General features: G+C 46.9%; 1 protein-coding gene across 1 annotated transcript in view; it reads left to right on the forward strand.

Moving 5' to 3' along the window:
* The first annotated feature begins 1,006 nt into the window (after positions 1-1,006).
* The window catches only part of LOC125137496 (broad substrate specificity ATP-binding cassette transporter ABCG2-like), a 62,067-nt gene continuing 37,684 nt past the window's right edge, over positions 1,007-25,389 (forward strand). The window contains exons 1-7 of the mRNA XM_047798154.1: positions 1,007-1,296; positions 10,416-10,637; positions 13,392-13,451; positions 14,374-14,488; positions 15,307-15,459; positions 18,642-18,799; positions 24,757-24,908. Coding sequence (XP_047654110.1) covers positions 10,435-10,637; positions 13,392-13,451; positions 14,374-14,488; positions 15,307-15,459; positions 18,642-18,799; positions 24,757-24,908 — 841 coding nt within the window. The 5' untranslated portion in view covers positions 1,007-1,296; positions 10,416-10,434. The remainder of the gene's footprint in view (positions 1,297-10,415; positions 10,638-13,391; positions 13,452-14,373; positions 14,489-15,306; positions 15,460-18,641; positions 18,800-24,756; positions 24,909-25,389) is intronic.

Consider the following 25,389-nt stretch of genomic DNA (forward strand, 5'->3'; position numbering starts at 1 on the left):
GATAAAAAGGGAAGGGGAGAATTCAGGCAGGAAATACACCATGTCCTTGGAGAAGCTTCTCCCAGCACCTGCTTCTGCTGGAAAGTCTGGCGTCACAGCAGGATGCAGAGGAGACTGAAGAATGGCGGTGGGAGGGCCTCCTGGGTGCCCACCCCATAGCCCATGCAGTGGCACGTGTTCTAGCACAGCTTGCTGTGGTGGTGGCTTTCCTCGCTGTGTCCTATGAGAGGCCCTTGTTGGCTGCTGAGGCTGCCGTTGGATGGTTTGGGGCTTGCTGGGGACGAAATCTAGATTTGTGTAGCGGAGTGGGTGGACCTCGGGCTCTTTGGACAGACACCCGGTATTTCTCTCAGGTGTGTTTGACAGAAGTTTGGCAGCAGGTGAAGGTTCTGTCAAGCGGGACGTTTTATTCTGTGTTGCCTACTGGGGTGAGAGGTGAGGGTTGAGATCTTTTGGTGCAAATTAAAGAACCTGAATGGCCATCTTCTCTGGAGGTGATAGGATATCTAGATCTATAGGAAGCTGAAGTCTATCCCGTAAAAAATCAGTTCCCAGTTCACCAATATTGATAGAGTGTCTGGATGATTTGGGCCTCATGTTTTTCCCCAACAACAGCTTCATGACTTATGATTCACGTATTGTACAGTTCACACCTATTCAGAGTGGACAGTTTGTTCAGCCGTCACCTGTGCATGATCCTCTCCCCTAAAAACCCACTCCCACTCACTCCCCGTTCTCATGATAGTCCCCTCGCCCCCTCCAGTGTTTTGGAAGCAGGTATTCTGCTTCACTAGGAGACCGTGTCCCGAGCCACATAGTTAGGTTGTTTGCAGAAAGAAAGGAAATACACAGAGAACCGTAGCATTGAAAGTTGGGGGTGTTCTGGGGTGTAGACTGGGGTGGGTGGGTGTGGGCAAAGCAGAGGCGCTGCCCTCACCCTGATTTCAGGGAAGCAGTTTTGTTTTCGGCAAGCAGCCTGGGGTGAAGTCTTGGCAAGATCAGAAGCCCCGTGGACAATGCTGATCCCTATCTCAGTCCCTTGGGCTTGCAGCTGAAAAGACTGGTTACTCTTCAGAGCAGTGATTGGCTGGAAGGTAGTGTTTGGGGCAGGTAGCTTTAGGTAGTTCTGTGATTACAGGGGCGCTGAGTTCATAACTCGGAGGATAAGATTGGGAGTCTCTAGAGAGCAGCAAGCCCTGTGATCGCCCTCGGAGGACGCTTGAGCTGAGGGTCTCACAAGGAGAGAGGAAAGACTGCCTGAGAGGTACCCCCACGTGGGACACCTTTGCAAGGGAGGTAGGTCCCCTGTCTCCCTGTCCTGCACAGCCTGGCCCTAGCCCCACCCGGACCTGACCCTAGGGGGAAAGAGGGGAGAGAGAAGTTACCGGGGCCGTAGAATCCTTAGAAAGGGAGCAGAAAGTGTCTCATTTTACCCTTGTCCCGCCACCATGCTGTATTCGTTTGGAATTAAGACAAGGCGATCAGGTCCGCAGAGTAATAAGGGGACATGGCCATTAACCGTGGTAAGTGCTTGCTGTGTGCAAGGGGCTTGCTTTTACCTGCAGTCTCATTTGATGCTCACACTGAACCTTGTGGGGCTGCGGCTGGGGCTGGGGCTGGGGCTGGGAGACTGGAGTTGCCTCTGTTTTTAATTATAGTTGACTTACAGTTTTATCGTTCCAGGCTCTGCTGTGCAGTAAAGGGACTCAGTCAGGTGTACACACACGTTCTTCTTTTCTGTCCTTTTCCGTCATGGTCTATCCCAGGAGACGGGCCAGGGTTCCCCGGGCTGGACAGGAGGACCTTGTTGTTTATCGTGCTAAGAACGATGGTTTGCGTCTACTGACCCCAAACGCTCCTCTGTCCCAGCCCCTCCCCCTCCGCCCTCGTTCTCTGGGTCTGTGAGTCTGTCTCTGTTGTGTAGACAGGTTCATTTGTGCCGTATTCTAGATTCCACATGTAAGTGAGACCACATGGTATTTGCCTTTCTCTTTCTGACTTACTTCACTTAGTAGAGAGTCTCTGGGTCCATCCACGCGGCTGCAAGTGCCATTCTTCTTCTCTTTATGGCGGATAGTATTCCCCTTTATAAATGTGCCACGTCTTTTTAATCCATTCATCTGTTGAGGGACCCTTGGGTTGTTTCTGTGTCTTGGTTATTGTGAACAGCAGTGCTGTGAACATCGGGGTGCATGTATCTTTTGGACTTAAAGTTTTTTTTCGAACATACATACGCCCAGGAGTGGGATTGCTGGCTTATAAGGTAGTTCTGTATTTAGTTCTCCAGGACTCTCCACACTGTTTTGCATCGTGGTTGTACCTGGGTTTCGTATTTGTAGAGGAAGAGGCTGAGAAGTCACAAAAATAAATGAAAAATAGCTGGGGCAAAAAGACCACATTGAACTTTATTGAAGTTTAATTTTTTTTCCTTCTCCCTCCCCCCTCCATCCCATTTGTCTCACATTTTCCCTCCCTGTTCACAGAGCAGCTCACTGTAAAGGCAGAGACGTGAAGAGAGTGTGTGTGTTGATAGGGAGTAGGGGAGTCTGGGCTTAACTTGGTTTTAATAAACGCTGCCGTTATTCATTTTCTACTTTTTTTTTTTTTTTGCTTTTTAGGGCCACACTCGAGGCATATGGGGGTTCCAGGCTAGGGGTCAAATGGGACCTACAGCTGCCGGCCCTACACCACAGCTCACAGCAACGCTGGATCCTTAACCTGCTGAGCAAGGCCAGGGACCGAACCTGCAAACTCATGGTTTCTAGTCGGCTTTGTTTCCGCTGTGCCACGACGGGAACTCCTCATTTTCTGTTTTTGCTGAAGTCCCTTCATCCCTCTGGATGACAGTTTCTTCCTGGGACTGGGGACGATAGGAGTTTGAATGGGAAGGATCTGGTTTGATTCATCGAGTCGAAAGTGCCAGGGTAAGAGCACAGAGTGTTAAGTGTGTGCTGAGAATACTTGGGTTTCTTATGTGGCTCATAAGTGAAGCGTTCAGCAAACTGTCATCCACTTTGATTTATAGCCTTTCTGATCCATTTGTCCTGTTTCATAATGTGGAGGTACTGCTATATGTCCTTCCAGAAGACCTCAGGTGATAGTTACCTCCAACGAAACGTGTGCTTCCAACACTGGAAAGCAGGAGGCTAAGTGTAGTTAAAAATCCATTGGTAGCATTTCATTCGTACCTAAATCGAATAGTTGTGTTACTGCCATGCCAGCCTGTTCACCGCTGCCATGGAGAATGGAAGCTGCGAGCAGACCCGAGCAGTGTTTACACACGCCCAGATACAGAGCCAGCACCCCAGGGCCCGCCGACTCACCTGGTTGCTGCAGTAGAGATCCATCCTTGTGGCTTGGCTGTTTCCTGAAGCTACAAACTACTCGTTGTGTTCTCGTTTCCTACTTAGATCTGTATCTTTTCTCTCCCCCAGCAAGATGTGTTCTATCTTGGCTCCTAAAATGCCACCCCAACCCAGAGGTAAATTCAAGGGGCTTGAATTTTTCAACAAGAATAAAATTGCTGGGAGCTCCTGTTGTGGCTCAGCGATAACGAACCCAGCCAGTATCCGTGAGGTTGTGGGTTCGATCCCTAGCCCCACTCAGTGGGTTAAGGATCCAGCATTGCCCTGAGCTGTGGTATAGGCCACAGACATGGCTCGGATCCCGTGCTGCTGTGGCTGAGGTATAGCCTGGCAGCTGCAGCTCCAACTCAGCCCCTAGGCTAGGAACTTCGATGCGCCGAGGGTGCGGCCCTAAAAAAAAAACAAAACCAAAAACCCAAAAAGTGACACCCCACCCCCAAAAGGCATTTCCTTACTTCCTGGTATTACAAAATGCTCCAGGTTCGTTTTTTGTGTCTTCCATGCCCCAGCTCTGGAACCAGCCATTTCTCCAAGACCGTCGGTTCCTTTTTTTGAGAGGCTGTTAGAAGAAGTCCAGATCTGGGTACGAGGTATGTTGCAGGAGTTCCCTCGAGCTTCTTAGGTTTAATAGACCTGTGACCTAGCAAATGCTTCTGTACCAAGATGAGCAACACCTTAAATTTGAAACACTCTAGAGGCCCAGATTAGAGTATCAGTTTGGGTTCAGTCTCTCATCAGAAAGGAATTCAGTTGGCAGGGTTTAGAATTTAACTGTGTATTTATTTGTTTGTTTTTGTCTTTTTGTCTTTCTAGGGCCGCTTGCTCCCATGGCAGATGGAGGTTCCCAGGCTAGGGGTCGAACCTGAGCTGTTGCCGCCAGCCTACACCACAGCCACAGCAAAGTGAGATCCGAGCCCTGTCTGCGACCTACACCACAGCTCACGGCAAAGCCAGATCCTTAACCCACTGAGGGAGGCCAGGGATCAAACCTGAAACCTCATGTTCCTGGTCAGATTCGTTAACCACTGAGCTAAGATGGGAACTCCATGGGCTTAGAATTTGAAAAGATCCCAGTTTTTCTCAAATGATGACCCTAAGTGCTTATGAAACAAACAGAATGATCACATTAATTTTTATTTATTCAGGCTCTAATAAGAAATTAGGATTTTTTTTTTTTTTAGGGCCTTTCCCTTGGCATGTGGAAGTTCCCAGCCTAGGGGTGGAATTGGAGCTGCAGTCACAGGAACACCAGATCACAGCCACATCTGAGACCTACACCACAACTCACAGGCAACACAAGATCCTTAACCCACTAAGCGGTACCATGGGTTGAACCCAGGTCTTGGTGCTTCTGAGACACTTTGGATCCCATCGCACCACAGTGGGAACTCCCATGCTAGCTTACTTTTTTTTTTTTTTTTTTTTGTCTTTTTAGGGCCATACCTGAGGCATATGAAAGTTCCCAGGCTAGGGGTCAAATTGGAGTTGCAGCTTCTGGCCTACGCCACAGCCACACCAGATCAGAGCCTCGTCGGAGACCTACACCAGAGCTCACAGCAACACCGATCCTTAACCAACTGATCAAGGCCAGGGATTGAACCTGTGTCCTCATGGATACTAGTCAGGTTCATTACTGCTGAGCCACAATGGGAATTCCTAGCTTAGTTTTAATACTGAAATTCATTTACTCAATTAAACATCATTTAATCTTAGCCAGTCCTGAATCTGTACAGAACTCTTCACAAAGTTCTGTTTCCACAAACCAAGCTTTTGTAACTTGCTATTTTATCCTATTCCTTTTTTTTCTTTTTTTCTCTCCTTTTTCCTTTGATAAAAGATGTTTGCCTTACAAGCTGTAGTTGTGTCAATTGCGTTAACTAGAATTAATGTATTAACTACAATTCCTATCTTTTTTTTTTATCTTTTGTCTTTTTAGGGTCCCACCCTTGGCATATGGAGGTTCCCAGGCTAGGGGTCTAATCGAAGTCATAGCTGCCAACCTACACCATAGCCACAGCAATGCCAGATCTAAGCTGCGTCTGTGACCTACAGCACAGCTCACAGCAAAGCCAGATCCTTAACCCACTGAGGGAGGCCAGGGATCCAACCTACAACCTCATGGATCCTAGTCAGATTTGTTTCTGCTGCGCCATGATGGGAACTCCAAGGATTCCTATCTTCTTAAAACCTTAATTTTAGTAAAAACTAAGAAGTAAGCAATTATAAATTGTCTTTCACGTTATTATTCTATAGATTGGCAAAATCACAAATACTGTTGATGATTTCTAAAAAATATGTGGTTTTTTTTTTTTCCACTGTACCTGAGGGATGTGGAAGTTCCTAGGCCAGGGATTGAACTGCCGCCACAGCAGTGACAATGCTGGATCCTTAACCACTAGGCCACCAGGGAACTCAAAGTGTGTGCTTTTTTTTCTAGAAAAATTTTCCGTGTGCCGTTGTTGCTGAAACTCAGCCTCTGTCCACTAGTGCTGATGCCCTAAAACCATGCCCTTCTGAGCTTGGGGAAAAACTGGGGGCGGTGGGGGGGGGTTATAGTCTAAGAGGAGACAATCAGGGTATCAGATAAGAATCAAGGTTGGTACAAACATGCACTCCCCTTTCCTTCGGGGGAATCTTGGTCATGGAAGCTGGCATCGAGAGAGCTCCCTGTGATCCTGCTGGTGGTCTTCCGGGTGATTCAGTCTTGACCTTTCCTAGAATAATGCCACAAAGGAAAGGCATGTAGATCAGAGATTAGGACCAACGAGGAGAGTTGCTGAAAAACATCAGGTGTTTAGCAGTCTTTAACCCACAGGCAATTGTGTTCAGGGTGCCTGATCTTTAATTCTCAGCAGTGGTGCGAATTGTATTCAGGGTGCGATCAAGCAGGGGAGAATCACAAGCAAGGGCTGGAAAGTATTCATTTCCATCTGTTCCTGATGCCTCCATCATTATGTGTATCCCTTGAGGGGGAACCAGGACCCTGCACTATTGTTTCCAGACTGCTGCTCCTTTCTGTCTGCATCCCCTCCTTCCCTGATTAGCAGCTGTTTGAACCTGCCCTTTGGAACCCAGGGAAGGTCGTGGAGGCTGAAGCTTAGCCCCTAAAAACAAGAAATGGGGGGCCCAGAAAGGCTTGTGTGCCCAGGAGTCCCTCGGGGCACATTCCTACGATGAATACTTAATGTTTCAGTGTTATTTTATTTGGGAATGATCTAGACAGTTAATAAATTATTTAATTTAACTTAGCAAAATTCTACAGTCTTAAGTCAGCAAACATCTGGAAAGACAATTTTTTTTGGTCTTTTTTCTTTTTAGGGCCACATCCAAGGAATCTGGAGGTCCCCAGGCTAGGGGTCTAATTGGAGCTGCAGCTACAGCAACACCAGATCTGAGCCACATCTGAGACCTACACCACAGCTCTTAGGTTACAGCAGACCCTTAACCTACTATGCGGAGCCAGGTATTGAACCCACGTCTTGGTGCTGCAGAGACCCTTCAAATCCCATTGCACCACAGTGGGAAGTCCCATGCTAGCTGACTTTTTGGTCTTTTCAGGGCTGCACCCCTAGTTCGCAGGCTAGGGGTTGAGTCCGAGCTGCAACCACAAGGGGAAATCCACTTAATATATCTTTGTATAAATGGTTTTGGGGTCCCCAAGGAGAGGTTGAGCCAAGGAACTCAGGCCCTTTTGTCAATTTTTTAATTTGATCAGTTGGTGCCCCAGGCAATCGCTGCTCAGGTAGCTCAGTGTAATTTTCTAGCAGCCTTTAAATATGTCTGTTCCTTAAACTGGGGTAAATAGAGTGACTTCTTTGCTGTGGCTGTGGCTATGGCTGGCAGCTATAGATCTGATTCAACCCCTAGGCCTTGGCACATGCCTTGGTGAGGCCCTAAAAAGAAAAAAGAGAAAAAAGAAAAAAAATTCCATCTTTTCGAGAAGAAGTCTCCAGCCTTTCCCCTCAGTTTTTGTTGTTGTTGTTGTTGTTCCCCTATTAATCAATCTCGTTAGCAGCTGACCCAACTGGGGGGGGGGGTTGTTCGTTTTTTTTGGCCTCAGCTGCGGCATGGGAAGCTTCCAGGGTAGGAATCAAACCCACACCACAGCAGCAACCTGAGCCGCAGAGCAACAGTGCAGGATCCTTAACCCACTGCACCGCAAGGGAACTCATGATCTAATGTTTTTATTAGCATCTCTAAGACCCACTGAGGAGAAACTGAGACTACAAATGTAGCGTCCCAAACCATTTTTGTTGCTATTGTTGTTTATTTCAAACTAAGGGACTTCTTCCTTTTTTTTTTTTTTTTTGCTTTTTAGGGCCGCACCCACTACACATGGAGGTTCCCAGGTTAGGGGTTGAATCAGAGCAGCAGCTGCCAGCCTTTGCCACAGCCACAGCCTCGCCAGATCAGAGTTGCATCTGTGACCTACCCCACAGTTTACAGCAAGGCGAGATGTTTAACCCACTGAGTAGGGCCAGGGATCAAACCCATGTCCTCATGGATAGAAGTTGGGTTCACAGCCCACTGAGCCACAACGGGAACTCCAAGAGTTGGTTCTTTTAATAGTGTGCTTCTACAGTTGATTTTAGGAGGATGATTGGTTTGGACCAGATACAGGCAGAAAGTTCTTTATAAGTTATTTTGATTTTTAAAAATTAAAACTGGGTTTATGGATGTTTCACATTTCAAACCTATTTCACAAGCTGTTAAATTCACCTTAAGGTCTTCCTCTAAATCCTTTAAAGGGGCCTTTCGACTTGTTAAATGAAATATTTTAAGCTTCATTTCAAATTTAACCTCACTTTTTTTTTTTCCATTTTTGGCCACCCCACAGAGTTCCAGGGCCAGGGTTCAGGGCTGAATCACAGTCACAACCTAAGCCGCAGCTGCAGCAGTGCTGGATCCTAAACCCACTGTGTCGGGCTGGGGGTTGAACCCATGTTCCAACAAGACCAAGATGCCACAGATTCTGTTGTACCACAGGGGAAGCTCCTAATACTCCCTTTTTGTTTTAAATTATTTAACTGCTTAACTACTGGTTTGATTTCTTATTCATTTTTGTACATAATTCTAAACCTTCCTAGAATTTAAATCTGTTCACCCATTAAGGAAATGATCTTGTCTTTCCAAAGATTTTGGAGTTTATCTTCTTAGTGGATTGAAGGAACATAGCCACCAGGGATGCGAAATCTGGAGCTTTAAATTCAAAGAAATCTCTCTTGTCCCTGACTGCCTTGCCAATTCCCTTTTTGTAGTAATTCTGTCATAGAGTCAAACAAAAACAGGGTCATAGTGGAGTTCCTGTCCTGGCTCGGTGGTTAACGAATCCGACTAGGAACCGTGAGGTTGCGGGTTCGATCCCTGGCCTTGCTCAGAGGGTTAAGGCTCCGGCGTGGCTGTGAGCTGTGGTGTAGGTTGTAGACGCGGCTCGGATCCCGAGTTGCTGTGGCTGTGGCTGTGGCTGGTGGCTACAGCTCCGATTAGACCCCTAGCCTGGGAACCTCCATATGCCGCGGGAGCGGCCCAAGAAATGGCAAAAAGACAAAAAACAAACAAAAACAACAACAACAACCCCCCCCCAAAAAAAAACGGGGTATTCGTGGTCACTTGGTCTGTCCGTGATCTTGAATTGTATCAAAATATACTTTTCAAGTCAGATCTAACTCCACTCCATTTTTTCCTGCTTCATGAGTTTTAAGTAGTTTTATATCTAAGAAGTAAACGTCCCTATTATGCAATGTTCTGTTGCCATTTGATTGGAGTTTATGTATTCAGAGTTGTGTCTGCCTCCCTAATAAAAGTTCCAGGGTTGTTGTTATTGCTGCGATATGACCTGTTCATTGGAAGTGCAGCTGTTTATTTTATTGCAGTTTTAAATGGACTTGTTTAAATTCTTTTCTTTTTACAGCTGAACCTATGGCACATGGAAGTTTCCAGGCTACGGGTTGAATCAGAGCTGCAGCTGCCAGCTTATGCCACAGAAACGGCAATACGGGATCTGAGCCCCATCTGTGACCTACATTGCAGCTTGGGGCAGGACCAATCCTTAACCAAATGAGGGAGGCCAGGGATCGAACTCACATTCTCACGGACACTATGGCGGGTTCTTAGTGAGCCACAATATGGAAACTTCTAAAGTTTTTTTTAATGTAGTTCACTGAATCCAGTATAGCCATACTATTTTTACTTAAACATGCAGTCAATATAAAAGTGACTGATGAGGCATTTTGCATTAAGTTTTTTATGTCTCTTTAAAATTTTTAAAAATTGAGATATAATTGACGTATAACATTGTGTTAATTTCAGGTATATAACATAATGTGGTTTTTTTTTTGGTCTTTTTGTCTTTTCTTGGGCCGATCCCACAGCATATGGAAGTTCCCAGGCTAGGGGTCTAATCGGAGCTGTAGCCACCAGCCTACGCCAGAACCACAGCAACGCCAGATCCTTAACCCACTGAGCAAGGCCAAGGATCAAACCTGCAACCTCATGGTCCCTAGTCAGATTCGTTAACCACTGCGTCACGACAGGAACTGCAACATAATGATGTTATATGTTGTGAAATGTTCGCCACAGTAAGTCTAGTCAACATCCACCACACACAAAAGTCACAGTTTTTAGTTTTTTTCTTTTTATGATGAGCACTTTTAAGATCTCTCTTAGCAACTTCCAAATACATAATACGGTATCATTAGCTGTAGTCACCATGTTATGCGTTATATCCCCAGGACTTACTTATTTTATAACTGGAAGTTTGTGCCAAAATGGACTTGTTCTGTTTTGCTTTTTTGCGGCACGTGGAGGTTCCCAGGCTAGGGGTCGAATTGGTGCTACAGCTGCTGGCCTACACCACAGCCACAGCAAGGCCAGATCCCCGCCCCACTGATGCCAGGGATCGAACCCACATCCTCATGGGTAGCGGTCAGGTTTGTTTCCACTGGGCCACAACGGGAACTCTCAACAAACTTGTTTTAAGTTTATTGTTAACTGCTGTTTGCAGGCTCATTTACCTGGACCGTCAACTTACTGTTGCTTTTCCCTCTACAGAAAGGCAGAAACACTCCAGATGTCCTCCAATAGTTACCAAGTTTCAGTCCCGATGTCAAAAAGGAACACCAATGGCCTGCCGGGGTCCAGCTCCCATGACCTGAAGACGTCTGCTGGGGGAGCTGTGTTAAGCTTTCATAACATCTGCTATCGAGTGAAAGTGAAGAGTGGCTTTCTTTTTTGTCGGAAAACGGTTGAGAAGGAAATACTGACGAACATCAAGTACGTCGTCCATGAACTTTTACTGGAACCGGTTCATTGTCGTGCAGTGCGCGTCTCAGGTTTTGCTTAGTGCAAAGCAAGGTACCGGTCTGCACAGGTAGACAGACGCACGCTCTTCATTGCTTTTGGCTAAACGAGCTAAGCAGTGAACCAGTTGGATGAGATGTTGGGTGTATGTTCATGCAAGACAACTGGAGCTTAGCTCACGTCTAAGAGACGGAAGAGAGTTTAGGACCCAAAGTAATACACTCGGTTGTCTTATAGAAGTCAAGTCCGTCCAAAACTATGATTTTTCTTCCCGTCATCCAGCAACTGACTCATCACATGGTGGTGGCGTGGGCGATAGAGGGACCCCTGAGTGTGAGAATAAGGAGAGGAATGGGAGGTGAACAGCTTTTATCTTTTGCTGCATATGCCCAGACTAGCATCGACTGACCTTTCTGAAAAGCTGCCAGGTTATTTGTGGAGCAAATAATGAAGAAAAGTGCTGGTCACTTGAGATGTTTTGCTGATAAATGGAAGTCAGCAAATGATTTGAAATATGTGCAGGTTGAGTAAATTGAATATATTACTGCTCGAGGGTATATTTGTCTTGCTTACTTTTTTTTTCTTTTTGTCTTTTTTGCCATTTCTTGGGCTGCTTCCGTGGCATACGGAGGGTCCCAGGCTAGGGGTCTAATCCAAGCCATAGCCACCAACCTACACCAGGGCCACAGCAATGCGGGATCTGAGCCTCGTCTGCGACCTACACCACAGCTCACTGCAACGCCAGAGCCTTAACCTGCTGAGCGAGGCCAGGGATCAAACCCGCAACCTCTTCGTTCCTAGGTTGGATTCGTTAACCCCTGAGCCATCACGGGAACTCCTGTCTTGCTTACGTTTTAAAGCTAGTAGCGTATTAACTTGCTAGCACTAAAGGTGTCATCTGCTCAAGGCTTTACAGTGTTTTTATGGTTGAGTGGTATGCATTTCAGCAACAGATGAGTTCATTCTTACACGCATTTCTAGGTTCATAAAAACTCAGTCAAATCTTGTAATCATTTCAAATTTTAGTAATTAAGAGGATGCCAGGGATTGTTTTTCTTGCTTACTCACATTTCTGGTGTAGGCAGTGGTGTTTCTTTTTCCTATTTGCTGGTTTCAACTGAGTTTGTCTAGGATGGGCAAAGGGTGCTCTCATTTATCTTATTTATTTATTTGTTTGTTTACTTGCTTATTTTTTTAGGGCCGTACCCACAGCATATGGAGATTTGTAGGCTAGAGGTCAAATTGCAGCTGCAGCTGCTGGCCTACACCACAGCCACAGCCACGGGGGATCCAACCTGCCTCTGTGACTTACACCACAGCTCACAGCAACGCCAGATTCTGAACCCACTGAGCGAGGCCAGGGATTGAACCTGCATCCTCACAGATACTAGTCAGATTCGTTTCTGCTGCGCTAGGACAGGGACTCCCCCTTCTATCTGGATATTCACTACCCTCAAACGTCTGCTCATCTGTTTGCAACATACTTTGTGTACACCATGGTTATATATCCTTCAAGGCTCTCTCCAATAGAAAGTGGCATCCACTAGTTCTAAACCGAGAATGTCCCAGTCCATTTTTTTCTGATACTTTACAAGGAAGAAGACAAGATTATCCTGAGGGTATATGTTTTACTTTTCTAATTTGATTAAGAATTTGATGTGGGTGAAGAATTGGGGATACAAAGAAAATTGTATCGCCTCAAGGTGCTTTTTTTCCAGCCATTGGGTTTCTTCTTTTTTTTTTTTTTTATGTTGTCTATTTAGGGCTGTACCGGCGACGTATGGATGTTCCCAGGCTAGGGGTCGAATCAGAGCTATCGATGCTGGCCTGTGCCACAGCCCCAGCAACCCAGGATCCTTAACTCACTGAGCAGAGCCAGGGATCGAACCCACATCCTCATGGGCACTCGTTGGCTTCCTTACTGCTGAGCCCCGACTGGAACGCCCGGCCACTGAATTTCTGTTTCAGATATATTGTTTCTTGTGTGACTGGATTTGAGCAGTGGGAATGCTGCTTAGGTAGCACATCAGGTGGCGTGAAGCTAATTCTCATCAGGCATCACCCAGGACTGTTCTGCACTTTACACTGCGAGGGAGGAGTGAGGGGAGCAAAGGGCTTCGCCAGCGTCTGCGACCTCAAGGAACCTTGAAAGTTCTTGTGTCCTTTTCCAAAACAATTTAAATGTTGTAGAAGAGAAGCGAAAGAGGAGTTCCCGTGGGGGTGCAGTGGTTAACGAATCCGACTAGGAACCATGAGATTGTGGGTTTGATCCCTGGCCTTGCTCAGTGGGTTAAGGATCCGGCGTTGCCATGAGCTATGGTGTAGGTCGTAGACGCGGCTCCGATCCCGTGTTGCTGTGGCTCTGGCATAGGCCAGTGACTACAGCTCCGATTCGACCCCTAGCCTGGGAACCTCCACATTGCCGCAGGAGTGGCCCTAGAAAAGGCAAAAAGACAAAAAGACCAAAAAAAAAAAAAGAAGTGAAGGGAATTAAGACCCAAGGCGTTTTTCTTCTAAGTCCTCAGTAGTGATTGACATTTTTTGTGTGCTAGATTTCTGTTAACCAACAATTGAGTATCTTTTTCCTTTGAGAGTTGATTGGTGCCTTTTTTTCTCCCCCTTGTCGGCAGTTTCATCGGTTTGCATTGAGTGTGTTAAAGGCCCACCCTAAATAATAGAATTGCTTTTAAAGTGGGTCAGTAACTTGGTGTGTTTTTGCATTTGCAGTGGGATCATGAAACCTGGCCTCAATGCCATTCTGGGACCCACCGGTGGAGGCAAATCTTCGTGAGTATAGCAGTATAAGTAAGCTTTCTCTCTGTAGTTTTAATGTGTGGCTTTTCAAAATGGAGTTAGAGTTGGCATGCAATCTTACATTAGTTGCAGGTGTGCCACACAGTGATTCGACATTGGCAGCCATGGTGAAATGATCGCCGTGGTCCGTCTAGCCCTCTGTACCGATACAGAGTTACTGGAGTATCGCTGCCCGTGCTCCTCACGCCGTGTCTCGCATCCCCGTGGCTCACTGACTGTATGACTGGAGCTCTGGAGCTCTTGGTCTCCTTCCTGTTCCCCACCCCGAGTTTCCGTGTGCCTTTAAAGATCAGCTTTATGTGAGCAGGTGCTCGTTGCGCTTTGCCTGGGCGTCTGGTCCAGGTCTAGGTGCGGTGGGGAGCGTGCAGTTGTGCTGGGTTGTGGTTCTGTCCTGAGGATGGGGACGTCTTGCTAGGTCAGCCTTCCTAACAGGACGTGATCAGGCGATTGGCATGCAGCTGTCAGCCGTGGTTTGTGCTGTGGACAGGGAAGGGAAGGGGCACAATGGAGAGTGGGGAGGCGGAGCCCGAGGTGAAAGGGAGGGCTTGTGTCTTAGACCGAGGGGCACAGGGCCTGCCTCGGGACCTCAGTACCGGATATCGCACAGCCTGGAGGCAGGTGGGTGCTCCGTGCCAGATCAACCCGCAGCGCTTTGCCTGCGTTCACGTTTTTGGGCTTTACTGTAGCATGTAGTTAAAAAAAAGAAAAGAAAAGAGAAGAAAGAAAAAAGAGGTGAGCCTTGAAAGAGCTGTATATCTTTATGTATACATAAAACAATATGAGTCTTGAAAAGTTAATATTCTAACTTGAGCAGAATTTGGATTCAGGTGAGCTGAGAGCGAAAACCCAGGTTGGGTGGAAAAAAACCCGGAACAACGCATTTTTTTTTAAACAGGTTGTTAGATGTCTTAGCTGCAAGGAAAGATCCGCATGGATTATCTGGAGATGTTTTGATCAATGGAGCACCTCGACCTGCCAATTTTAAATGTAACTCAGGTTACGTGGTACAGGTAAGCATTTGTGGATTTACATTATGGATTTCTCTGTTTCTGTACTGGGCGAGTGCCTTGGCTCACAAGGGAGTGTGTTTCTAATTGACTGTGGGACATCCTCATAGAAACAACTTTTCTTTATGTCAGCTTTTCATAATCCCCCACAAGATTCAGCACAGTATTCAGTGAAAAGAATCTGGAATATGACTCCTGTAAGGGCAATGATATCAATTCTTGTTGTCATATCATTTCTAAAGGACATGACTGTTTTCTGTTTTTCTTCACTTCACTTCTCTCCATCCTCGAGCTTAGAACTGTGTTTGGCAGACCTTTGTGTTAAACAGTCTGGAAAGGTAGCGATGGGAATCCCCTGTGTTCTCTCTGGGCGAGCAGATTGGGAATGAGAAGGATTTCATCAGGCTTTGCAGCAGTCTGCATCCTGGAGTTACTGTGAATTGTCTAATTGCAAGCTCGTTATTAGCTAGAACTTGGGTATTTTCTTTCTTTTTTTTTTTTTTTGGTCTTTTTAGGGCAGCACCCATGGCACATGGAAGCTGTCAGGCTAGGGGTCCAATCGGAGCTACAGTTGCCAGCCTCCACCACAGCCGCAGCAAAGCCATGTCCGAGCTGTGTCTGTAACCTAGACCACAACTCACGGTAACATTGGATCGTGAACCCACTGAGCGAGGCCAGGGATTGATCCTGCGTCCTCATGGATACCCGTCCGGTTCGTGAACCACTGAGCCGGGCCGGGAACTCGGGGTATGTTGTTGTTATGAATAAGGTACATGCACTACAGAGCATGTAGTCTTGTGAAAATGCCGTTTTGCTTTAAGGATGACGTCGTGATGGGAACGCTGACAGTGAGAGAAAACTTACAGTTCTCGGCAGCTCTTCGGCTTCCGACCACCATGACAAATCATGAAAAAAATGAGCGGATTAACATGGTCATTCAAGAGTTGGGTCTGGATAAAGTGGCCGATTCCAAGGTAATGTAGAGCAACGGAGAGTGTCATAGCTGGCCAAATGGGCCCTGTGTGGATAGTGGAACTTCTTCAGCGGTTTTCTGGAACATGCGTGGTCCCGAGTGGCTGCTCTCTGGAACCGTGAGAAAAGCGATGGGTTATCTAGCCTGAAGATGGAAGTGAACCAGTTTAAAAAACTAGGAATGATTGAACCCTGGGAATGCAGTGTGGCCGTGTGCTCTAGCGTGTGAGTGTTCTTTGGCAAAGCATCCGTGGTCCTTCCACGTGATGAAGCTCTGGCTTCTCGCCCACGCCGACTGTTTGTCGTGCCTCGTGTTGTGTCGTCACCCCTCCTGTCGTGTCGTCACACTAACCTTCCTTCTTCCTGTTTTCTTTTCCCCTTTTAGCTGTGCTTCTCTTCCTCCAGGGGACTTTGGTCCATCACTTTTGAGAGGTGTACGTCTGGCATTCACAAATGGTGAACATCCGGGGGCTCCTGCTCTGTATGCTTCATATGATACTTTCTGACATTCTTTAATGTAAAGTATGTTTTGCCCTGTTTTGTTTGGAAGAATAACTCTGAGATGCGAGTGTTTTCCACTTATTTTCATCTTATGAGTGATTAGGTTTCCTTTGCCTTGGCTCGGTTTATTTGATGTTGTTTTTCCAGTAGGCATTTAAGAAAACGTTCTCTACTGACAGAGGGTCATTGTCCTAAGATCCTTGGGTGGATTTCCGGGGAAAATAAGCTAAAGGGCATTATTGAATTAGAATGTCTTTCTCTAATTAGTTGAAATGATACATTAATTTTTTTTCTGCTTTTTTTTTTTTTTAAGGGCCGCAGTTGCAACATGTGGAGGTTCCCAGGCTAGGGTCTAATTGGAGCTGTAGCTGCCAGCCAACACCACAGCCACAGCAACGCCAGATCCAAGTCTCGGCTATGACCTACACCACAGCTCAAGGCAGTGCCAGATCCTTAACCCGTTGAGTAAGGCCAGGGATTGAACCAGCAACCTCATGTCTCCCAGTCAGATTCATTTCTGCTGTTTCACAACAGGAACTCCAAAATTTTTTAGCTTTCTTTTTTTCTTTTTAGGGCTGCACCTCTGGCATATGGGAGTTCCCAGGCTAGGGGTTGAATTGGAGCTGCAGCCTCAGGCCTACACCACAGCCACAGCAATGCCATTTCTGAGCCTCATCTGTGACCTATGCCGAAGCTTATGGCAGCACTGGATCCTTAACCCATTAAGTGAAGCCAAGGATCGAACCCACATCCTCATGGATACGAGTCGGGTTCTTAACCCACTGAGCCACAACAGGAACTGCAAAATCTTTAAACTTTTAACTAAAATTTAAGCGTAACAATTAGAATGGTCCGATTACTTGTTACTGAGTCCAAACTTGTAAGGCTCTCTGCATGACAGGACAGTAAATTGAGAGATGTGTCGTTGGGGTCGGGGAGAGTGACTTTATTTGGAAAGCCAGCAAATGGAGAAGATGGTGGACTCTTGTCCCAAAGCACCAACTCACCCAAGTAAGAACTCAGGCTTCTTTTATACTAAAAGAGGAGGCGAGGTGTGGTTGGTTGTTGCAGCCCTCTTGGTGCCAGAATCCTTTGTTCTTGCAGCCGTCCCTGTGGCTCTGGTCGCCGTGTTCCTATAATCCTCCAGCCAGCCAAAGGCTATTCTCTGTCCCACAGCTTTTTCCTCCGTATGAGTGACAATGGTATACCTTTAAAGGTCGAGGTCTAGAGAATGGGCTGCCCTGTATATTTCAGGCCTTAGGCAACAGCCTTTCACCAACAGTGCAGAGCCAGCATGACTAAGCACAGGCAGTGGCGCCCAAAGATGAGAGCTCTAGGAACAGACTCCGTCTGGAGACAGATTTGGTCTTTGTTTACATAGTGATGACGTGACCATCAGGTAATTGATGTAATGGTACGATTACTAATAACGTTTAGTAATTATAACGACTAGATTTCCCAGGTGTTCATCTTACCTCGTAATCGCCTCAGCTTATTTTTTCGGAAGCATTTTAAGGAAACTTAGGCGTATCATGTTATGTCGCTCTTGATCCTACTTCTGCATCTTCAAGAAAAGAACTTTGCCTGCATTTCCGCAGCACCATTATCAACTAACCAAATTAACGGTGTCTTGCTATCAGCTATGCCCAGGTCCTATCTATTTGCATTTCCCCAGCTGTGACCCAAGCGTCCCTGCCAGCTCAGGTGTTATAACACCCAGTAAAGGGCAGGGGTGGCACTTGCTCATGGCTCTTTGCAGACTCTTAATGTAGGACTTGTTTCCTAGGGAATTCCCTGGTGGCTCAGCGGGTTAAGGATCCAGCGTTGTCACTGCTGTGGCTTGGGTTGCTGCTGTGGTGTGGGTTCAGTCGCTGGCCTGGGGGCTTCTGCACGCTGTGGGTGTGGCCAAAAAGAAGAAGAAAAGGAGAATTCTTACCTCCCCCTAAGCCTTTCTGGTCCCCCACCACACAGTGACATGACTCGTTGGAAACACCCAGCCAGTTGCCCCGTAGAAACTCTGCCTCCTGAATTTGTCAGAAGGAGTGAGTGAGGAATTCTGCAGTGAGTTAGGGTATGGGGGGGTTCAATGAGGGAAGCTTTGGTGGTTTAAGAGGTGCCAGTGTGATGTTGTGCCAAGTGAACGTTCTTGGCGTCAGTGGCATAGTGGTTAGCATAGCTGCCTTCGAAAGTGAACTTTCTCAGCTGCCAAGCCACACTTCGTACTTTTTTTTGCGGGGGGGGGGGGGGGGGTGGCGGGCAGTGGGAGGGTGATGGGGAGGGTATGAGAACCTAACAAATTATAATAAATGCTTTCAGCTTTCGTCTCCTCTCCCCATCTCCCTTTTTAGTCTTGATTTCACCATGTCAGAACCATATCTATTAGTGCTCTAGCTTAACTGTCTTTAAACTAAATATTTGATGGGATAAGAAACATACGGAGCTGTTCAAAGCGTGGGTTTCCTATCGGGATTAACCACTTCCCACCTCTGAGCTGAGGCTCGGTGTATTCTTCAAATTAAAGAGCAACCTTAGCTCTTCTCCCACATAGTCATTTATTTGCTGTTGAGACTCAGCGAGGCTGATGAGAGAAAGTGCCCTTGCTAGGGTTGGCACGTGTCAGGAGCTGCACGAGCAGTAGGGGCTCTGGTTGTTACTGTTCATAACGATAATATTTGTGCTTTAGGTTGGAACCCAGTTTATCCGTGGTGTGTCTGGAGGAGAAAGAAAACGGACTAGTATTGCAATGGAGCTTATTACTGACCCATCCATCTTGTTCCTGGACGAGCCCACGACTGGCTTAGACTCCAGTACAGCAAATGCTGTCCTTTTGCTCCTGAAGAGGTAAAGGCTCTGCGACTGTGATTCTTTCACGCATCCAGTATCTGTGCACCTGCTCTGTACGAGGTGTTATTCTTAGTGCAGGGGATCTAGTAGTAAGCACGACAGACACAAATTTCTCCTTCGTTGTTGGAGGGAAACAGTCAACTAACAAGTAGAAGTGGCTCATGAAAAATGAAACACACTGGGTGGCTTAAAACAGAAATGTGGCTTTTCACATTCCTGGAGGTTAGAAGTCCAGGATCAGGAAATCGGCAGGGCTGGTTCTTCTGAGTCCTTTCTCCTTGGCTTGTGGGTGCCTGTCTTCTCTCTGTGTCCTCGCTTCATTTTCCCTTGGTGTGTCTGTGTCCTGTTCTCCTCTTTTTTTGTTGTTTGTTTTGTTTTTTTGTTTTTAAGGGCTGCACCCGTGGCATATGGAGGTTTCTAGGCTAGGGGTCCAGTCAGAGCTACAGCTGCTGGCTGACGCCACAGCCACAGCACATCAAATCAGAGCCACATCTTCAGCCTACACCACAGCTCATGAATATGCCAGATTCTTTTTTTTTTTCATCTTTTTGCATTTTTTCTTGAGCCCCTCCCGCGGTTGGTTCCCAGGCTAGGGGTCTAATCAGACTGTAGCCACCGGCCTACGCCAGAGGCACAGCAACGCGGGATCCAAGCCGCATCTGCGACCCACACCACAGCTCTCGGAAACACCAGATCCTTAACCCAGGAAGCAAGGCCAGGGATCAAAGCCACAACCTCATGGTTCCTAATCAGATCCACTTCCGCTGAGCCACGGCGGGAACTCCCCGAGTTCTCCTCTTCTTATGAGGACAGTGATCCTTATTGGATGGTGGCACCCACATGGCCTTATGTAACCATAATCACCTGTTGAAAGACCCAATCTCCAAAATCAAGTATAATAAAAAAAGAAAAAGAAAAAAAAGACCTAATAGCCAAATGCAGTGTATTCTCAGGTGCTGGGAGGTAGGACTTCAACTTGAATTCGGGGGCACGCAGTTCAGTTGCGTCCATAGTAGAATAGTGCCTGAGGTGGCACTAAGAGTGGCAGGTTCTGTCGACCGTGGGCCGCTGTAAGAACTACGGCTTTGATGGTCTCTGGGGGACATGGAAAGAGTTGAGAGCCTTTTAGAACAAAGGACTGGCAGCTGTCTAGAGGAAAGGCTGTGTGATCGGGCGAGGGTGAGTGGCAGGGATGCGGTGAGGAGGCGATGTCTGAATTGGCTCCGTTGAGCTGTGAGGCCGTCGGCTCCGACTGGGGTGGTGGTGTGAGGTGGGTGGATTCTCTCCGTTTCGTAGGTAGAAGCAACAGGATTAGCTCCGGAGTGGGATGCAGGGTGTGACGACACCCGAAAAACCCATGCCTAAGATTTGGGGCCTGAGAAAGGGAAGAGTGGAATCAAGAGGGCCATTTACTTTTATGAGGAAAGAGGATGGTGGGCGAAACGTGGTTATAGGAGAAAGCACAAGAGCTAAGTTGTGGACATCTTTTTATTTATTTATTTATTTATTTATTAAAAACCCTTTTTTTTGTGTCCTTTTTGCCTTTTCTGGGGCCACTTTTTAAAAAATTTCAACGGTTTTGACAAAACAGTTAAAGGAATGCCCAGGAGTCCCACGTCCCCCTACCTTGACTCCCCAGCTGCTGCCTTTTGACTCTCTTTGCCCCCCGCCCTCCCGCACATCGTCTTTTTCTGACACCGTGTACCGTCATCCCTGGGTGCCCTGGCCACTGTTCCCACGTTACCACCTCACGTGCCTGGCAGCCAGGGAGTCGGCGTTGGGGCCGTTGCTACCATCCGGTCCGTAAACTCCGTCAGACCTCACCACCTGCCCCAGAAAGTGCCTTTTTTTCCTTTTGGCTCAGGAGTCTCTCCAGAAACACTCTATCTTTTCTCATCCTGAGCAGGTCTGTACCCTTTCCCCACCTGTCACGTCCTCACACACAGTGGACAGCACATTTCCTAGGGAGGCCCTTAAGCCGGGCCCGTCCAGTGCTTCCTCACGTGCAGACGCAGGCCATGGACTCTTGGCAGGGACACCGCAGAAGTGGGGCTGTGTTCTCAGTGCGAGACACGAGGGGCTGCCTGATTCGGGCGTCTCCCGTCGTGGCGGATGGGAACCTTCATCAGCGGTCCTGTTGGTGTGTGGTGCCTTTGTCTGCGGTGACATAAGTGTTGTCCCCTTTGTCGTTGGTCAGTGGTTTGTCAGGGAAGATGATCAGACCTCCTGTTCCCTGTCAAGTCTCCATGCACCAGTGGTGGCCGGTACTCACAGCTCCGGCCACTGTCAGCTGCTCGTGTGTTGCTTGCCAAGGGGTGATTGTCTCTTGACGTCATTCTTTCTACCCGTATTAGGGGAAAGGAGTTCTCCTCCTTCTCTGTTCATTTGTATTTGTTCGTATTTTTCTTTTATTCCAAGGGTTATAATTTGGGTTGTTGTTATTTATTTTTATGACTAAATTCACCCCGATCTGGCCAGAGCACAGAGCACGTGTGTCCCTTTGGTCTGCTTTTGTGTCCTTTTGACGTGCTTGGAATTATTCCTCAGGCATGTCTTTACTTTATGGTGAGCAAGATGATTCAGACTCATTTTGTGCTTTTCCTGTGTCAGATGTTCTCCTCAGAGCCCCCTGGTTCCTTCTGGTGTAGTTAGGATTTAGAAACCAAAATCTGGTTACTCAAGTGTGCTCACTGCTACAGGAGTGTCAGTGCTTCTAGAGCCGCTCAGCAGACAGAGCTAAGAAGTACATGTGTATGTGACCATAAATAACAGAAATACATATCTATATTTTATTTGGAAATATGTGTTTGCTATAAATATATATTTTGTGTGTGTGTGTATATATAGCATATGACTAGAATGATACAAGTAAATGGATTTGTAACTATTGCTGTGTTAGTACATATATTACAAAAACATGGGGAGTTTCCGTGAGTGGTTAGCAAATCTGACGAGGAACCATGAGATTTCGGGTTCGATCCCTGGCCTCGCTCAGTGGGTTAAGGATCCGGTGTTTCTTTGAGCTGTGGTGTAGTTTGCAGATGAGGCTCAGATCCCGTGTTTCTGTGGCTCTGGCATAGGCCAGTGGCTACAGCTCTGATTCTACCCTTAACCTGGGAACCTCCATATGCCGTGGGAGTGGCCCAAGAAATGGCAAAAAGACAAAAAATAAATAAATAAATAAAAATCATGAGCTCGTGACGTCATACTATTTCCAATTCTGATCTAATACTTGAGATTTTTTTAGTCTTCATCCTTTCCATGTTTTTCTTTTCTTTTCTTTTCTTTTTTCCCTTTTTTGGGCCACATCCACAGCATATGGACGTTCCCAGGCTAGGGGTGGAATTGTAGCTGCAGCTGCTAGCCACCATGACAGCGCCAGCAATTCCAGATCAGAGCTATGTCTGCGACCTACACCACAGCTCATCGCAGTGCTGAATACTTAACCCACTGGTCAGGGCAAGGGATTGAATCTGCATCCTCAGGTTCGTTACCGCTGAGCCTTGATAGGCACTCCCTGCAAGTTTTTAAATTTTCAGATAGTGAGAAACTTGGCTCCCATTATCGCAATATGTTTACTTACTTGCTGAGTCAAATAACATGATCCTTCAGTGTAATCAATCTCTAGTCACTCTGGCCATTCCCTCTGCCTACCACCTCTGGGGTAACCCCCTGTTTCCATTTCTTAAAAGCTGCCACATGGAGTTCCTGCTGTGACACTGTGGGTTAAGAATCTTGACTGCAGTGGCTCGGGTTGCTGTGGAGGCAGGGGTTTGATCCTTTGTAGGTTAAGGGATCTGGCATTGCTGCAGCTGTGGCTCAGATTCAATCCCTGACCAGGGAACTTCATATGTCAGGGCTGCGACCATAAGAAAAAAAAAAAAAAAAAAGCTGCCAGACAAACCATGTGGCACCCCGGCCTTATCATTACCGTGCATCCCCTGATGCCCTGCCCTCACAAGCAAGTCTGTTTGCTCAGATAAGAAGAAACGGGAAGATGCTTGAGATGTCAGTTGTACACGTGTATAAGTGAAGATGTCAAGTAATCAGTCTGGGGTTCAGTTTCAGTTAGAGAATACATCCATCATATATTTTGGGTTTTTTTTGGCATTTTAGGGCTGCACCTGTGGCATATGGAGGTTCGCAGGCTAGGGGTTGAATCAGAGCTACAGCTTCTGGCCTTTGTCAGGGCCACAGCAACGCAAGATCCGAGCCGAGTCTGCCACCTACAGCACAGCTCACGGCAACGCTGGATACTTAACCCACTGAGCGAGGCCAGGGATTGAACCTGCGTCCTCCAGGATGCTAGTCATATTCCTTTTTGCTAAGCCACGACGGGAAGTCTGATGGGGCTGTTTTTTGATGCAGTCCCTCAGTGCCTGCCTCTATATGTCACCTCAGCTCTGCAGTGACACTGAAATACCTGTGGTTTCGGGAGCCGAGCTTGGGTCGCACGGTTTTTGCCATCTTCCCCCGCCTTCACTGCCCTTTCTCTTCCTGGCTTAGTCCTGTTGGCCTCTTACTACGCTGCTTATATCATCTTCAGACTGGGTTATAAGGTCCTGTTTGGCTTGCACATTCTGTTCCACATTGCTACTTCTGTTCCACGTTGTTTGGAAATGATTGATCGACTGGCCTGTCATCTTGGAGACAGAACAAATGTGTACCCAGGGTCATGATACAGTAAGTGATTAGAAAATGCTTAAGTGATTCTTCTCATAAACTGTTTTCATAAATAACAGCTTTTGAACGGTGAGTTTCGGCCTTTGTTTCTTCTCCCCATTAAGTAGTAACTCCCGTGTGCAGGTAATTTTGGCCATGGAAATAGCCCAGGGATCCAATCCCAGCCCTGCCCCTTCTAATTCTGATACTTTGGGCCACTGCTTCATTATCTAAGCCTTACGTGTTATATAAAAGTAATAATAATTGGCCCTGCCTTATAACAATATGGTGAAAATTTATTTCACGATAAATTTTCTATAAAGTATTTAGCAAAGATATAGTGAGTACCAAGTAATGTTCACTATATTATTAGGGCAGAAGAATGAAAAATAGTTCCTAAAGATCCAGAAGAGTTAAGTAAATGATCAGTGGGGATGGGACATATGACTCGTATTTTCAATTTAATCCGTAGTAAGTTTTCAAACTTGAGTGTACTTGCAAATGACCTGGGTGCTTGTTAAAGATATAGGGATTCCCTCGACCCAATAGGTATGAGAAAACTGTCCAGGGAGCTGCACTTTTTTTTTCTTTTTAGGGTCGCACCCGCAGCATATGGAGGTTCCCAGGCTAGGGGTCTATTCAAAGCTATAGCTGCCAGCCTACACCGCAGCCACAGCAACGCCAGATCCTTAACCCACTGAGCGAGGCCAGGGATCAAATGTGCAACCTCATGGGTCCTAGTCGGATTCTTTTCCTTTGTGCCACGACGGGAACTCCTGCATTATAAGAAAATTATAATTATGTTTTTCTTGGGTTGTGCCTGCAGCACATGGAGGTTCCCAGGCTAGGGGTCTAATGGGAGCCACAGCTACCAGCCTACACCCCAGCCACAGCAACACCGGACCCGAGCTGTAACTGTAATCTACACCACAGCTTATGCCAGATTCTTGACCCACCGAGCAAGGCCAGGGATTGAACCTGCATCCTCATGGGTACTAGTCGGGTTCATTCCTGCTGTGCCACAACGGGAACTCCAGATCTGCATGTCCGATGAATATTCTGGCTGATTGTAGACTGCCCATAGAACTCACTTTAGAAACCCTAGCTTTTCATGAGAGCATTGATTTTAAGGTTCCCTAACTATCAGAGAGATCACATGAGATGAGAAGTGTGGGAAAAGCAAAGCGATTTTTTCTCACTCGATGCTCTACAGGCAGGGCCACTAAGTGTGTTGCCGAGAAATGCAAGCTTCAGCGGTTTAATGCCTTGTCGTCTTCTTACGTTTGACGTAGGATGTCTAAACAAGGACGGACCATCATCTTCTCCATTCACCAGCCTCGTTACTCCATCTTTAAGTTGTTTGATAGCCTCACCTTGTTGGCCTCAGGAAGACTCATGTTCCATGGACCTGCTCGGGAGGCCTTGGGATACTTTGCCTCCATCGGTACGGTTGACTTTTTCGTGCGGTAGCAGCCTTCTTTCGTAGGCTCCTGAGAGAGAACAAGGGGTCGACGGAGGTGCTGTTTATCTTTGAAGTGATGGGCTTGGTTCCACCACTTCAGCATGTCTTTGGCTGGTTTGGTGCTAGGGTCGTTCTTCACCTTGCCCTGCCAGCTTGGTATTTTGGTCTCTTTTTCTGCGTGTGTGTGTGTGTGTGTGTGTGTGTGTGTGTGTTTCTTCTGGGTCTGTATCCGTTGTCCCTGCTGCTGGTTCTGGTGACCTTTCTGGAACAGTTCAGTGCATATATTAGCCTCAGAGCCAGTTATCTGTCAGTTGAATATTTTGAGAAAGGCCTAATGTTCCCAAGTTCTCTGTCTTCTTGACCACACCCATCAGGCTTTATCAGGTTCTTCCCTTACATGGGATGTTGATCCACCTTGGTTGGGGGTTCAAGAAGATGCTGCTTGATTTTCCAGTAAAATTAG

This window comes from Phacochoerus africanus, chromosome 10 (genome assembly GCF_016906955.1).
Source record: "Phacochoerus africanus isolate WHEZ1 chromosome 10, ROS_Pafr_v1, whole genome shotgun sequence".
In the NCBI taxonomy this organism is placed as follows: Eukaryota; Metazoa; Chordata; class Mammalia; order Artiodactyla; family Suidae; genus Phacochoerus; species Phacochoerus africanus.